Source organism: Camarhynchus parvulus, chromosome 13 (assembly GCF_901933205.1).
Source record: "Camarhynchus parvulus chromosome 13, STF_HiC, whole genome shotgun sequence".
Taxonomy (NCBI): domain Eukaryota; kingdom Metazoa; phylum Chordata; class Aves; order Passeriformes; family Thraupidae; genus Camarhynchus; species Camarhynchus parvulus.
In genome coordinates, this window is record NC_044583.1 from 14,806,775 (window position 1) to 14,822,405 (window position 15,631).

General features: G+C 49.5%; 1 protein-coding gene across 1 annotated transcript; it reads left to right on the forward strand.

The window, feature by feature from the left end:
- FAF2 (Fas associated factor family member 2) lies at window positions 1-14,900 on the forward strand. The gene is made up of 11 exons (XM_030957618.1): window positions 1-794; window positions 6,586-6,654; window positions 7,073-7,207; window positions 7,677-7,753; window positions 8,904-9,042; window positions 10,312-10,397; window positions 10,478-10,569; window positions 11,973-12,150; window positions 13,043-13,214; window positions 13,402-13,545; window positions 14,096-14,900. The coding sequence occupies exons 1-11, from the start codon at window positions 732-734 to the stop codon at window positions 14,276-14,278; spliced, it is 1,338 nt and encodes a 445-aa protein (XP_030813478.1). The 5' UTR covers window positions 1-731; the 3' UTR covers window positions 14,279-14,900.
- Window positions 14,901-15,631: the final 731 nt, after the last annotated feature.

Below are 15,631 nucleotides of genomic sequence, written 5' to 3' on the forward strand. Positions count from 1 at the left end.
CCCACCAGCCGCAGCGGGCACGGGGAGCCGGGGCTGCCCGCCTGCCTGCCCCGGGGCTCGACTGGCCGCGGTCCCGCCGCGCCGACTCCTCACGCGGGCGCTCGTAGCTGCGGGTGGGAGCGGGGGCCCCTCACAGCCTCCTCCATCTTAGCGGCCGCCGCCATCTTGGGCCCGGCGCACGGGCGGCCCAGCGGGACGAGGGGTGCCGGGCAGTACCCACCCGGCGGGACCGGAGGTAGCGGGCAGAACCCACCCTACGGGACCGGAGGTGCCCGGGCAGGACCCACTCGGTGTCGGGCAGCCCCCGCGGTGACGGGAACACAGCCAGCTCCCGGGGGTCTTCGGCTCATATCCCCCCACTCAGGGCCCGCTCCCACAGCAACAGGCTGCCCCCTCCTCCCCGGCCTGTTCCGGGAACACCCGAGCAGCCCTTGACACGCTTCGGAACTCCTCGTTTTTCCGCCGGGAACACCCGAGCGGTGCTCGGCACACTTCGGAACTTTACGTGCTCCCGCCGGGGACACCCGAGAGCGGCCAGCGCCGCTGATGGGATTCGGGCATCTCCGGACAGGCCTTAGAGCGCTTCGGTTGTGTCCGGAATGCGGCTCGGCAGTTCCGGCCGTGGCCGATAAACAGCCATTGGCCGCGCCGCGCGGGGCCGGGGTGGAAGTGGGGGCGGGCGGCGTCACTTCCGGAGAGTGACGGAGCGGCGGGTCAGAGGCGGCAGTAAAATGGCGGCGCCTGAGGAACGGGAGCTGACGGCGGAACAGACCGAGAAGCTGCTGCAGTTCCAGGTGCCGCGTCCCGGGGGGCCCGCGCCGGCCGGCGGGAGCGGGGGAGGCGGTGCATGGACACGGAACGGGCTGAGCTGGGCCCGCCCCGCCGGCGCTGGGGGGTACGGGGCTCACGGAGCCGGATAGGCCCGTCCTGGAGCGGGGTGTCGAGCTGGGCATGAGGGGACGGTGAGAGGAGAGACACCTGTGGTCCCAGTCCTGGCCGGGGTGAGTGAGATTTCCGTGCCCCTAACAGTTCTTTGGGGCGATGTTCTGTCATCGCTACTTGAGAGTGGCTGGTCATTGAACTCCTTGCAGGAAAAACTCCTTGGTAAGTCCTGGCCATTTTAATTAGTCTGAAAATTTTCCTTGTCGTAGCTGGAGAGCCTTTCACGGCACCGAGGCAGAGTTATCCAGTGGGTTTCTGTGGAACATGGTTCCTGCCCCTCACGATTGGGTAACGCCGCTGGAGACTAATGATCTAATCTGTGTCTGCTACACAACACAGGCAAGGTCGCTTAACCTTTGCTTTGCGAGGCCTGGGGCTGTGTGGCAGATGAATGATCATAAACACGGTCTGAAGATGTGGTTTATTGGGGAGAAAACAGTGCTGGGCAGCTGAAATTCCTAGGGTTGCTCAGTGATGAGTAACTAGATGTGCTGAGCAATGAAAATTACCTTCAGGAGTCTTGGGTTTGTTTCTGAGCTGTAGGACACCATGTGGCATCCCTTGGATTGCAGTTCTTTTGGAAATACCATGGTCACTTTTAAGAGTGCTTTGTCTGCTTTTCTTGCTTTACATTATTTTTTAAGGCTGTGCATTGAAAGTTTGGTGTGATGTAACTGTAGATTTAAAGGGACTCAGAGGCATCTGGCCCTGCCTTCCCCAGGTGACACAGTGCAGGTGTTCATCACTCACTCATTGACTTCCCAAGCCTTCACCTGATTCGCAGCCCCTGACTTAATTACTGTGCTGAGGTGTTTTCTCATGACTGGACCTAGGAGGAAACTTGTTTTACAGATGTCCCCTCTAAGTCTCCTGCAAGCTGAGCTCTTTGGGCAGTCAGATTAAATACAGACTGAAGGCACAGAGCAGTGACAGCCATTGCTGTCCCTGTGCTGCCTCTGAGTGAGGGGTTTTGCACATATAAATGTCCCTTTCTCTTGCTGTGAGAGATCCTGGTTCTTGCTCATCTCTTTGATCTGGACAGGTAGCACCAGCTGCTCTCACCACTGCCTCTGCTGCTGTTTTCAAACCCCTGTGGGCAGCTGTGATGTGAAATAATCCTGTTTCCCAGTGCTGCCTGGTGTTGTCATGGACAGAGTGCTGCCAGGGAGGCAGAAGGAGGGATTCATGCTTTAGTCCAGCTTCCTGTCAAGCTCTGGTTTGAGGCACAGGGAAACACTCCTCAGGCTGTCGAGGGGAGACATTTTTTCACTTAGACCACTGCTGTGCAGAGGCAGATGTGAAAGCTGTGCTCCAGAAGGGCTGGATACCAGCCAGGATCCTCCCTCTTCTGGGTTGTGTTGGATCAGCTTTCTCCAGGGCTAATGACAGCCCCCACTGGTGATTCCTCCTCCTCTGATGTGTCCCACCTAGCTGAGAAAGGCTCAGGTGTGAGTCCTGCTGCTTCCTCAAAAGTAAATCAGTCCACTTGCAAGAGATTTTTTTTCTCAGACTCTGATAGGAAGAATGAGGTGTTTGGAGAGATTAAGTAAGTGTCATTAAAATAATTTGTACATTGCTACAAGTCAGCTTGGAAAGCCTTCAGGGATCCCTGCTGACTTTGTAGGGAACAAACACTTCAGTGTTTTCAAGGATAATTCCACACTTTGTGATGTGCCATCATAAGTGGGCTGTGCAGCATTCCATGGTGACAGAGCCCTGCGCTTCCACAGAAGGTTCTGTCCCACTGCACTGTGCTGAGAGCAGCAGAGCACACCAGGAAACAAGGCAGGATGACAAGGATGAGGTAAGGAATAGTAGAAGGCCCTCAGTGAAATAGAGATCCAAAGGGAGGGAAGCACTGAGCAAGGACTGCTGTTCACCTAGCAAACAGCTCTTTGGGGTGAAATGCTGTTGCCCTAAACTGTTTATCCTGCTCCTGCTGGAGAGTGCACCTTTCCAGGCAGAGGTGAATGTGCTCTCCTGTCCTGGCCTGAGCTGTTGGGCACAGCTCTGTGTTAGTGCCTGCATTAACTGCATTAATCCCACTGCTGTTTGTGTGCTGGGTTCTGGAGTGCTCGTACAAACAGCTGTGCTGGCAGAAAGCTGAAACCAGCAGCTTCCTTCTTGTGGGCAGGGCAGCTATCTGCACCATGCTGGGGCAGGTTAGTAAAGGGAAAAAAACAGTGGAGAGAACTGGGATAAACTTGAAATGAAAGCAGCAAAGCCTCTTGCATGCTTTCAGCCTCCCATTTACTGCCAGAGAGCTGGCTAATTATGTAAGGGAATAAAAGCATCTAAATTTTTCATCTGTCAAGACCTCGCTGTCCTGACATTTGGAGAGAGAAGTTTGCTGTGAACAGTTTAGGAAAGCTGTGGAGATGTGGTTCATTTGGGAGATAGGAGAATCAGCAGAGCAGCTTTTCTAGGATCTGGTTATTGATCTGTGCCCATTACACTTGGGCTGATGTCTGATATTGTAATATGCTAACGTAAAGTAATGGAGTGTTATTTGCCAGAGAGTTGGCACTCATAATCTCTGACTTCAGCTGGGGAAAACAGAATGCTCAAGGCTGGATATGGCTCTGATTTAGGGGAAGGAGGAAACATGAAACTCCAGGCAGCTTTCCCACTCAGTGAATCGATCAAAACCCTCAGAAAGGCATTTGCTGTAATATGCAATGAGAAACTATTGGTTCAGGCATTTTTCCAGTTAGAACTCAGATGTTCTTTACCCTTGGAAAGTAATTTTCTGGCTTTGGCAGTGGGTTGGGAAGTAAGAGCAGTGCCAGGTAGTGCTGTGGGTTTGCATCTCCTGTGCTGTGTTTCAACATCGGAGCGGAGCTGTGGAGGCGACGCTTTCGTAAGTCCAGTTTACAACCTTTGTCCACTCAGGGTATTCCTTCTACTTTTGAAGCATGAAATTGTTCTTTCCACTGCTTCAGTATTGAGAAGATTCTGAGCAGTCTCAAAGGTGAGAGATACAAATCATTACCTCCAGCAAAAGCTTCCTTATGCTTTACAATAACACTCTTGCTTTGTGTAGTGGTTGAGAAGGCACTATTGAACTTTTCTGGCATTTCTGGAATTTAATATTTTGTTTTAGAAATATTAGCCACTGTGTCGAGCTTGGATTTATTTGAAGGTTTGAGAGTGCTGGTTTAATGGGACTAATTTTAGCTACTTATTATGCCTGTAAGATCCATGCTCTTAAAGGCAGCTAATAAGAGATGAGAGCAGCAAGGTTTGAAGATGCTGGTTCTTCTCTTAGCCCTGATGATACTAAGAATGTGCTGGTTTGCCATGTGTGTAAGTTTGCAGCTGATCAAAGTTCACCAGAGATACTGAGGCAGTGGAAATAATGTGGAGTTTCAATCTTCTGATCTGTTTCCATGACTTGGTGAAGCAGGGGCTGTAGGAATGCCCTGGGGGTGATAATGACCAGTATCAGTGTTTGCCAGCAAGAGTTGTCTGAGGTGGCAGTTGAGCTGTGGTCCTGCCATTCCTTCCATCGGGTGTGGGTCATTCTGAGCCCTGGTGTGTCTCCCAGAACGTGGTGGAGCTGTGGTGTATCCCGTGGAGCACATCAGAGTAACAGCCTGCAAGGTGCTGAGTGTTAGAAGCTGCCTTTGCCAGCAGCTGTTCCTGCAGTGTTTAATTGTTCAGCCTCATTGATCAGACAAGTGGCAGGAGCTGCTTGGAGTGGCTTTGTCACTTCTAGTTTGAGTTGAGAGCAGCTGAATTAAGATGCTAAGAAAAAAAAGTAAAAGGAAATTCACCTCCCTGGAGAGCTGTATAGAAGACTGAGAAGTGGCTAGAGCTGCCTGTCACTGTGGTGGTGGTGAAGAAGGGTGGAGTTGGCTGGCTGTGGTGTCTCTGTGGAACTCAGATGGTCTTGCAAATGCTGCAGTGTTTCAGTGCTCATTAAATGCTTGATGATGGCTCTGCTGCTTTCTGACCTAAAACTGCAGAAGAATTTTGCATAATTTAAATAGGAGGGAATGCTCAGTGGTGTTCTTAGTGCTCACAGATTATCCAGGCATTTAGAGACAAAGGTGTAAATGAGTTTTTGAATCTTGTAAACACCAGCAGAATTTCCAGAATATTGGGGAGTGGTGATCAGAAGAATTTCAAGGCTCAGGAATAAACACATTGTGACTCCACTGTAAAATCAATTAATTGAGTAGATTGCAGGTTCCTTTAATGGTGTCCTTATAAAAAGACAATGAAGTACCTGCTGTAGAAATTCAGGTTGAAACAATAAAGTCAGAATGCAAAATAAATTGAATAAAAAATAAAGTGAGAATGCAAACCCTAAATTTTACTCTGTGAAGCACATCTTCAAAGAAAGATAGCTAAACTAAAACATTAAATGATGAAACTGAATGATAATCAAAGGTATTCTAGCAGCAACAGCTGAGTTCACTGAGCTTTATTTCTTCTATGAAATCCAGTTCTGCAGTGTTCCCTTGCAAGGCTTGCTGCAGACTTACTTTTTAATAAATATTTATACACCACTGAACAGCGACTTGAAGTGCTTTTTTTTCTGAACTTCTGCAGTCGCAATGCTTTAAGCAGTCTGATTGGGTCTGTGCAGCAGAACTAAACAATGGTTTTTGCCCAGTAGATTGGAGAGAAGGTGGTGATCTGGAGACTTCGTGAGAAAGAAGCCAAGAAATGCTCAAAAGTTTGAACTGAGCCCAGAGATTGAATAGGGCATTTGTCCACAGTGTTTGTTACTCGGGTGGAAATGGCATGTGGAATGTGTGAATGGGGGCAGGGAGAGGAATAGATGCACCATCCTTTTCCAGTAAAAAAACAATTCAGTGCATTCTTAACTGGTCAGCCTGTCAGGAGCCCGTCAGGGGCTTTTCAAGAAAGCAAGAAAAACATCTGCTCAGGCCTTAAAGCAAGTGCAGTGGGGAGAGATGTTTCTGTGGCACAGTGACAGGGGTGTTCCCTTCAGCAAACGTTTGTCTCTGTTCAGGAGATATTGATGTGGCTTCCTGTAATAACAGACACAATTATTTGATCTCCTGTGCAGAAATTCTGATTGGCACAGGGCTAAAATACACCCAGTGGCTTTGAGGTTTGTCAGTGTGTGTGGACTTTTTCTGTTTCAGGACCTGTGTTGGACTGTTCCTGCTTTTTTTACTACACTGTTTACTATGCTTTTTTACTTCCCCTGTGGTGCTGGAACATCACCTTCAGTAATGCCTGGCTCATTTTGGTTTTAGTTTCTGTTTGTGCTGGCAGTGGGTGGAGTAACAGTCATCTTGAGTTTTCAGAAATGCTTTGTCAGTATTTTGAGTTCAAGAAGATGTTTGAGGGCTTTGGCCTGGCACATCTTTTCAGAGTGAAGCCTGTGGGCAGTGTTGTGTTAAACCCTTGACTGTGCTGAGTGCTGTTGTAGTGACAGACCGTGGGCACACTGAGAGTTGGCTGGTGCTGGCAGAGTGCAAAGGCCTGTTTGAGGCCTCCTGTGTGTTTACAGGTCACTCTGCTCTCAAACTCAGAGCAGGGCACTTAAAAACGGAGCATTGTGATAATGTCCTGTGGTAACTCCCACCATGTGCTCATCCCTTGTTAAGAGCAGTTAGGATGCAGCACTTCTGGCACTCATCTGCTTTTATTCTCCTTCCTTAGGACTTGACTGGCATAGAGTCCATGGACCAATGTCGCCACACTCTGGAGCAGCACAACTGGAACATAGAGGTACCACTGAAAATGAGACTTGTAGCAGTTTCCAAGTACCTGGATTAAATGCAGCCGTCTGTGGGAGGGGGGCCCTACCAGTAAGATGAATCTGTCCCCCCCTGGATTTACCCAAGTAGCTCTTTAGAGCTGTATCTCCACACATCTGGAGAGCTGGTTTCAGCCAAACACAGCAGAGTTGTTATGGCTGTGAACAATCCCTTGAGTGGCACAGGATGTGGCCTCCGGTGGAGCCTGTGTGCTGGCTGCCATGGAGAAGGCTTTCCACGTGGAAAAGAGCACTGGGGGTTCCTGTTTGTCAGGAGTTGTGCTTATCCAGTGCCCTGGGGCTGTGGACAAGTAATACCCACTGTCACTGTCCAAAGTATAAAAATCATAAAATGCCTGAAACCTCCCTTTGCTCTTTCTTCTGTCAAAGGCAGCTGTGCAGGACCGACTGAACGAGCAAGAGGGTGTCCCAAGTGTCTTTAATCCTCCTCCACTGCGGCCCTTGCAGGTCAATACAGCTGACCACAGGATCTACAGCTACGTTGTCTCAAGGCCACAGCCAAGGGCAAGTTATCTTACAGTGGATTTTGTCCTGCTTCTTGGCTGACTCTCTGTGAATACAGAACTTGCAAGCAGGGAAAGAAATTGTTTTCTTTGCATGCCCTTATCTCCTTTCTAAATATTTTATCTTAGAAAAACAAAATGTAGAGCTATTCCTTCAGTTTCTGTTACTGCTGTGGAGATTTTCTCCATGCTGTGATTCACAGTATGAGGACATTTTTCTTTGTCATAGACTGTCTTGCTGTGGTGTAGTAAAGCCTTTAGATCAGTTGAACTGGAACAAAGAATTGTCCCCTCCATGTGGCAGTGATAATGTTTTTCTTTTTAGAGCTCCCCTTAAATGTGTATTAACTAGAATACAGTATTACTTTCATTAATGTTTTACAAACAAATTTGCATGAGCACTTGTAAGACTTGGTGCTGTTAGTCTTTTTGTATAGTTAAGAAAATTAATTCCTTATTTGTAATTGCAGGGCCTGTTAGGATGGGGTTACTACTTCATAATGCTTCCATTCCGATTCACCTATTACACATTACTTGATATATTTAGGTAAGTCCTTGTTTGTGCTGACTCATTATTGACTGCATCAGGGAACACACTAGCTCGGATTTGGCTGGATCTCTGTCACTTAGATCTTTAAGCCTCATGGCAGATTTTCCATTTGTTTCCTTAACTGGCATTATCTGTGGCCTTGTAAAGTTCCTATGCTGTTCAGGAAGAAATAAATCTTGTTACAGAGAAAAAGAGCACCTTGCAGCTCTGTAAATGAAGTGTTTAATTGGATCTCTAACTCCACTCAGCCTTACAGTCTGAGTGCCACACAAAGGGGTTGCAAAACAGTGTCCAGCTGTTTGGTATTCTTGGACAAACATCAGAATCATGTCCCATTGGGCTGGGCTGCAGATTAACCTGCCCTAATTCCTGGACATTATTTGGCAAAACCCAAACTGTAAACATCTCTGCTTTATTCCCTTTGGTGTCTATTGCCTCTTCTCCTTTTACTGCCCCAAAGCACTGATTCTCCTTGTCTCCTTTACAGCATTGATAGAGGGAAAAGGGAATGGTAGTGGTGGTAAATAGCCAGCAGTCCTGCCATCTGCCCTGGTTTGGCAGTTTCCCTGTTATATTACTTTTTTCCCCCATTAAAGACATTTCCAAAGTTCAGTGTATCTTCTGTGCATCAGTAGAACTAAACAGCACTGATATCTGCCTTGCAGTGAAGCTTTTTCAGCTTCAGAGGAATGACAGTTTCATAGGACTCATAGTGTAATATTCTCTTTCTGCAACTCTTTGTACATTGGAATTGTTAGTTCTGGATTAGCAGAAATGCAGTTTTCAAAGTTATCTGGAGAAAACTGTGTGGCTTTTAACAGCCCATCTTTGACTAAATTCTTAAAACCTCCTACTGTTGGTGTGGCTTATGCCTGATGCTTCAGAGGAAGCTGAAGCTGTTTAATCACACAGAACTCGGATCCTTCCTGATCCCTGGCATGAGAGGAATCTTCATTGGGGGCTGGTTCTGTAGCAGTGGTACCAGTTTGGAGCGGATACCAGTTTAGGTTCGGATTATAAATGTTCAAGGGTCTCAGCTATGACTTTTTTCCTCTTTATGAATCCCAGTGACTATCTGTAGAAAAGAAAACCTGTGCCTCAAGAAGTCAGTGAGCTGAATTTCCGGTGTCCTTTGCTTCCTTCCTAGGTTTGCTCTGCGTTTTATACGCCCTGATCCTCGTAGTCGGGTCACCGATCCAGTGGGTGACATTATTTCGTTTATTCATATGTTTGAGGAAAAATATGGGAGGATACACCCTGTCTTCTACCAGGGAACTTACAGCCAGGTCAGTGTCATGTCTTGGTGCCTAGGTCCTGGGGAGTAGTGATTTTGCCACGTGGTATCAGGGCCTACATGGCAAAATTGCTTTTCATCTACAAGCCCAGCGTTTATCCCCCAACTCTCTTAACAGGGTAATGGAGAGCTAGTGAACAAGTGTACTGGGAAACCAGTGTCTGCCAGGCTTGATGGTTTGCCAAGCCTGCAAAGTTGGAAAGCAAAGCTACTCTGGCTGTTCCTCGACCGTCTGTGTGACTCTGTAGCCGACAGCTTTTCTTTGTAATCCTGCCTTTGTTTTTATAAACTGGTGTACTGTGCCAGAGTCTGTCCTTCTGTTCCCCAAATTGGGATTAACTGCCTGGGCTTGTATCACAATGCAACTTCACAACAGTTCAGGGCCTCAAAATTGAGAGGGAGCCCCTAAGAAGTTATGGGAGGTGAGTGTTCCATATATCAAACCTGAGGGGGCTCTCTGTAGAAGAGGGGTATCCCCATGGACACTGCCTCTTGCACAGCTTCTCTCAGCCTGGCTGAGGGAAGGGTCTCCTGCAGAGCATCCCATCAGACATTGGATCAGCACTGCTTCCCAAGTGCCCGGGGGAAAACTGTCAATGCCTGTCTGCTCCACAGTGATGGAGCTCACCGCCTCTGCAGCTCTTTTCATTCCTGGAATCCAAACTCAAGTAATTGTGGAATGGTTAGGCTACCAAAACTCAGTGCCAGGAAAACAGGGAGCATATTGTGCACTTATCCAGTGGTCTTGTTAAAAATGCTCTTGGGTGGGTGGAATCCAGACACTATAGATGTGAAAGGGAGGGATTCTTTTCTTTGTTGTCTGGTTTTTGGAAGGCCTGCAGCATTATTTATTACCTGTTTTAATAGAATTTTCATTTGATGTGATCTGAAGATTGTGTCCTGTGCAGGCTCAAGGGAAAGCTCTGCCTTGGCCACTGTGAGTGCAAGGGGTGAAGGAGGTTCTTCACTGCTAGCTGAGTCTGGTGAGGCAGCTGAGGTGTCAGTCTCTGTCATTGCCTACCCTGTTTCACTCTGAGTTCGGTGTTCCCCAAAGCCACATCCTGAGAGAACATGAGAGAACACCACTGTAGCCCTCTTAAATAAAGGCTCATTTAGAAGGTCTGGCAGGTTCATCCTCCTGCAGCTTCACTCAAACCGCTCTAGTGGCAGAGTAAAGGCCTGGGTCACACAGGCCTTGTGGGTGCTGCGTTCCCCTTGCCCAGATCCTGTGTAACTTTACCTGCTCTGCTCTTTTGCCAAGGCACTGAACGATGCCAAGCGGGAGCTGCGCTTCCTGTTGGTTTATCTGCACGGGGATGACCACCAAGACACAGATGAGTTCTGCCGGTAGGTAGGAGAATTTCCCAAAGAGCTGTCCTTGGATTTGAAATGCAGCTTCCCTCACATGGTCTCTTCTCATCCCCCAGCAATACACTGTGTGCACCTGAGGTCATCACCCTCATCAACACTAGAATGCTCTTCTGGGCTTGCTCAACCAATAAACCAGAGGGATACAGAGGTGAGTGTGTCCCTCCTGGGCTTTACCTGTCCCCTTCTGTGTCTGGAATAAGCCAGATGCTCTTTGACAGATTTACACATGTGAAACACACTCTTGTCTACTTTAACAAAATACAACAGATTTCAGGATCACATGGGGAAATACATGTGTTGGTTTTCTGGGATATCTCAAAGGTTCGGATGCCAAGGAAATACATTCTGATCTTCATCTCCACAGTTCTGTGTGTTTCTGGGCAGTTGTAGTTCTGTGCTCATTGCTGTGGGCATTTAGGCTGCTTTCAGTGCCTTGTCAATGGGAGTTGGTGGGTGTGTGCTGGGGATAAACTGAGTGGAGAAACAAGTATCCAACTAGATCTGTCCTTAACCCTGGCTCCTGTGATGCCTGAGGGCAGGAAGGACTTGTTAGGTGCATTCTTTCCCTTTCTGAGACAGTCACCTTAATCCACAGCCAATCTCTGTGTCTCCTCAAAAGCCCACAGTGTTTGAGAGCTGTTGATACCTGGCCAGACAGCAGTTTGGTAAGGATCTGCTGCAAGTGGAGCTTTTTCCCAAAGTTCTGTTAATGGCTCCTGTGTTGTTTCCACCATTTCTGTTTCATGGTCAGGAAAATGCTACATCTGGGTCACTCTTGGCTCCATAGTTCTGCTCCCAGTTATCAACAACTTGAGAGAACAGCTCTCTGAGGAGACAGTCTTTGACTTATTCCTGTTTCATTGCTGCAATGCTTTGGAGTCACAGCCTGGGAAGCAGAGCTGGAAGGGATCATGACCTTCCATTTGACCCCTGAGCTGCTCTGGCTTTGTTTGGGGGGCTCCATTTGTAACAGAAGCTCCAAGTTGCATGATGTACCATGTATGTTTTAAGGGGGGGATCAACAGCCATATATGAACAGTAGCTTAAGCACATTATCTGTTCCATTCCCTGCTTCAGACAGAACCTGCCTCCAGCAAAGCCAACCTAAATTTGTTCAGAAATGTTCAATGTGGACGTACTGCCATCTCCCCATGACAGTTTCTTCTAGAGTCCAACCATCCCCAATCACCTGAGCAAATGTTTACATGTACTTGTCCTGTGTTTCTCTTACTGCAGTTTAAACCCATGGCTTTGTCCCATTTTCAGTGAGCATTCAGAGCCATTTACTTCCTTCCTGCTTGAGTTAAAAGAGCCTTTTTTGGTTACTTGAAAGCTTGGGGTTTTTCCCATCAGTATTTGTGCTCCCAAAGCCATTTCCTCCCTTTGCTAATTTACAGGGTTTGATTTTCAAAATGGAGCCTGAGGCCTTTTTTGCCTTGGAAAAGAGAATATCTGGGGAAGGTGCTTTCCTTGGCCCTCAGTGATGGGGAACCCTTGTGCCGTACCCTTGGTGGCCCTCGTGTCGGGGTGGTGATGTTTGTGCCTGTTCAGTGTCGCAGGCCCTGCGGGAGAACACGTACCCGTTCCTGGCCGTGATCATGCTCAAGGACCGCAGGATGACCGTGGTTGGGCGGCTGGAGGGCCTCATCCAGGCTGATGACCTCATCAACCAGCTGATGTTCATCATGGATGCCAACCAGACATACCTGGTGTCCGAGCGCCTGGAAAGGTAGGGTGGGACCAGAGCTCCAGCAGCACAAACCGTGCTGAGGCAGGCTCTGCTCTGTCCCCTGCCTCCCTCAGACACCCTGTGTAGGCACACAGCTCAGCACCTCCCGTTCGGTAACACAGCCCACGGGCTCTCCTCTTACCAGGGGCACCATCAGTCCATACATTCAGGCTGTCTTATAGCCAGAGAGCCAGATGTGTTGCACACACAGTCCCACCACTGAAAGGTGGATGTGAGTACTCTGTTCTCTGCAATTGGAGCACACCTTTGGCATGCTGGAGCTTTGCAGGGAAAGCTTGGACAATAACCAGTAGGATCCAAGTGGCAGCAAAGGCATTGCAGGCAGGAGAGCTGGTGTCCACAGCTGTGTGCTGCTGCCTGGGCTGGCTGTGCTGAGCTCTGGCTGCTTTTCTGGTGGGGCCTCACAAGTCCCTGGTGACTCTTAGGGATGTACAGGTTACATCCAAAACAGGATCCTACCATTTAACTTTGTGTCTGTCCCTCCTCTGCCCCATGCTCTATGTGGGGTCCCAGTAAAATGTTCCAGTTTGTGAAATGGGCAAGGAATTACCTGAAGGAGATGAAACCAGGAAGAGTCTCAGATATGAGGCAAGAATCCTAGGCACTGTTCTTGTGCTGTCTGTGAGCTATGTCAAGCTGCAGAGGTTCAGAAGCCTTTTAAAGGGCTACCCACCCTTGGGAATCAGTTTGATTGTGAGGGACTGTGGGGACCCGGCTTGGCCTTTTGGGAGCTTGTGGTACCCCAAGGCAATACCTGCTGTGTGCTTCTGTGAGTTGGAGGCTGTCCCTGCACCCTTGGGCCTCCCCTCAGCCTGCCATCCCCTCACTTCAGGGCCTGTTAGCTCTGACCAGTTCCCACTCGTGTTTGCAGGGAAGAGAGGAACCAAACCCAAGTGCTGAGGCAGCAGCAGGACGAGGCATACCTGGCATCCCTGCGTGCAGACCAGGAGAAGGAGCGCAAGAAGAAGGAGGAAAGGGAGAGGAAGAAGAAGAAGGAGGAGGAAGTGCAGCAGCAAAAACTGGCAGAGGAGAGGCGGCGGCAGGTGAGAGCAGAGGGATTGCAGGAGGGGCTGCAGTGTCCTGTGGGATGCCTGGCCTGCAGGAGGAATTGCTTGTCTTGCCTGGGGCTTGAGCATTCCCGAGGCTCCTGGAGGAGTTGTGCTGCAGGGGACAGGCACAAAGGTCAGCTGAGTGCACAGCCATTGCTCCTGCTCCCTCCTTGCCTTGCAGACACTGCAGGAGGAGAAGGAGAGGAGGTCAGAATGCCTTCCTCCAGAACCACACCCCGATGACCCAGAGAGTGTCAAGATCATTTTCAAGCTGCCCAACGATTCCAGAGTGGAGCGGCGATTCCACTTCACACAGTCACTGACGGTGAGCTTGGGGCAGAGCTGAGGGGCCTTCCAGAACATGGGGTAAAGGGACTTGCAGGTGGCTTTTTTCCCTTGGACTTGCCAAATGGTGACCTTTGCTGAGAGCCTTGGCAGGCAGAGCTGCTCCCTGGTAAGGAGAGTGCTATAGGGCCTGGTTCCACCAGCTTGGAAGAGGAGAAAAAGTGGCAGAGGCTTTTTTGTCTCCTGAAAAGCTGGAAGGTGTCTGCCCATGACAGAGCAGGGTGGGACTAGATGATCTTTCGAGTCCTTTCCAACCCTTAACATTCTGTAATTATATAGAATATATATATTCTATTCTAATTCCACTGCTCCCCATGAAGTAAAGGTGTAGGAAGAGTCAGAAACAGTCTGGTCCTCCACAGTGCTCTATGCCAAGTCCAGTTTCATGTGTGCCAAGGAAATGGCTGTCTCAGGTCTACAGTGCAGTGATGGTGCAAATTTGGGAGCCTTCCCCTACGAGATGCCAGGGATTCACTCTGGCTGTGTCACTGCTCCCCCAGCTGGCAATTATTTCTGTGCTTCTTTCCCAGGTGATCCACGACTTCCTGTTCTCCTTGAAAGAAAGCCCTGAGAAGTTCCAGATTGAGGCCAACTTCCCTCGCCGTGTCCTGCCCTGCCTCCCTACAGAGGAGTGGCCCAACCCCCCGACGCTGCAGGAGGCAGGACTCAGCCACACGGAAGTCCTCTTTGTGCAGGACCTCACGGACGATTGACACTTCCTTTTGGTTTTGTTTTTGTTTGTTTTGTTTTTTCGTTGGTTTTTTTTTTCCAGAAGACACAAAATGGAAAGAGAAATTCATATTATTATTATAATACAATATTTTTTTTAAAAGACTGCGTACAAACGAGGGATCAGAGACCACATGGCCCGTGCCAGCCGTGCTGCGTGTGTGCGCTGGTGAGAGGACACACGGCCATCCCCTGCACCGGGGGGCACACAAGGGGAGCTGGTGTCGCCCCTCTGCCCTCCCTGGGGAGGAACAGGAATGGCAGCTCTTGGTAATTATTGCTTTTATTGATGACAATAATAATAAAACCCCAGCAACCCAACATCTTGTGAAGATTTGATACTCTGCTGCTCCTGAGAGACACAAGACCGAGCACCGGAATGTGCTGGGATTGGGGTGGGGGGAAAGGGCTGGACAGACTCTCTTCAGCTTCCCTCTGTGTATAAATACTGTTCTTTTAATATTTCTCTTGCTTTGTAATGACCAAAGGAGATTGGGGTTGACTATAGTATTAACTTTTTGATAAAGAGCTGGTTCGATTCTTACCCATGTGGGGCCTTGCCCAGGGTTCTTAGCCTGCGTAGTGTAATAAACTCTGCCTCTAGCATGTCTGTGCTGGTGCTTTCTGCCCTGCCTAGGGAGGGGGGCAGCTGCTGTGGCACTTGAGGCTCCCAGGAGTGTGGGTGCACTGAGCTTCTGGTCTCACACTGGTGATTTGGTGCCCATGGAGCTGTTGGAGATGAGAGCGTGCGCAGCACGGGGGATGGCAGGGCTGCAGCTGCTGCTGTGCCACCTCCTGTGGCATCAGCTCTGGGCTCAGGGAGGGAGGGAGCTGATGAGGCTGGGTCAGCCCTCGTGGAGCAGGTGGGAGGTGGAAAAGGTGTGGGAGGTGACTGTAAGGCTGGTTCCTGCCAGAGGCTCAGCCAGGGCTGCCCAAAGGCAGAGGGTTAGGAGCCTGTTCCTGCAGTGACCTGTTTTGCAGCCAAGAATGGTTGGGGGTGGAAGAAATCTCAAAGCAAATCTCAGTCCACCCCCTGCCATGGGCAGGAACACAGGGAAAGCCTCTTCCCTGGCCTGGCAGGGGAATGCTGGAGGGTTGGGATGGAGCAGAGGTGGAAGGTGTCCCACTGCTACGGCTGGAGCCACCCAGGGAGCTCTGCTGTCCTGGGATGGCAGCCAGGAGGAATTTCCCATCTCTGTGCAAGCTGTGAGGGGTCGCTGGGTGAGAAGGAGGGGGCGTGTGGTGCTCAAAACCAGATCCTGCTGGGGCAAAGCAGAGAACCAGTCCTGCTCCCACCCTCAGGCTCTCCTCCAAGCCTCTCTCCAGGGCCCTTCCAG

Coding starts and splice junctions, on each gene's coding strand:
- FAF2 (XM_030957618.1), top strand. CDS start 732: ATGGCGGCGCCTGAGGAACGGGAGCTGACGGCGGAACAGACCGAGAAG. Junction 7,208..7,676: donor TCTCAAGGCCACAGCCAAGG/GCAAGTTATCTT, acceptor TTGTAATTGCAG/GGCCTGTTAGGATGGGGTTA. Junction 12,151..13,042: donor GTGTCCGAGCGCCTGGAAAG/GTAGGGTGGGAC, acceptor TCGTGTTTGCAG/GGAAGAGAGGAACCAAACCC.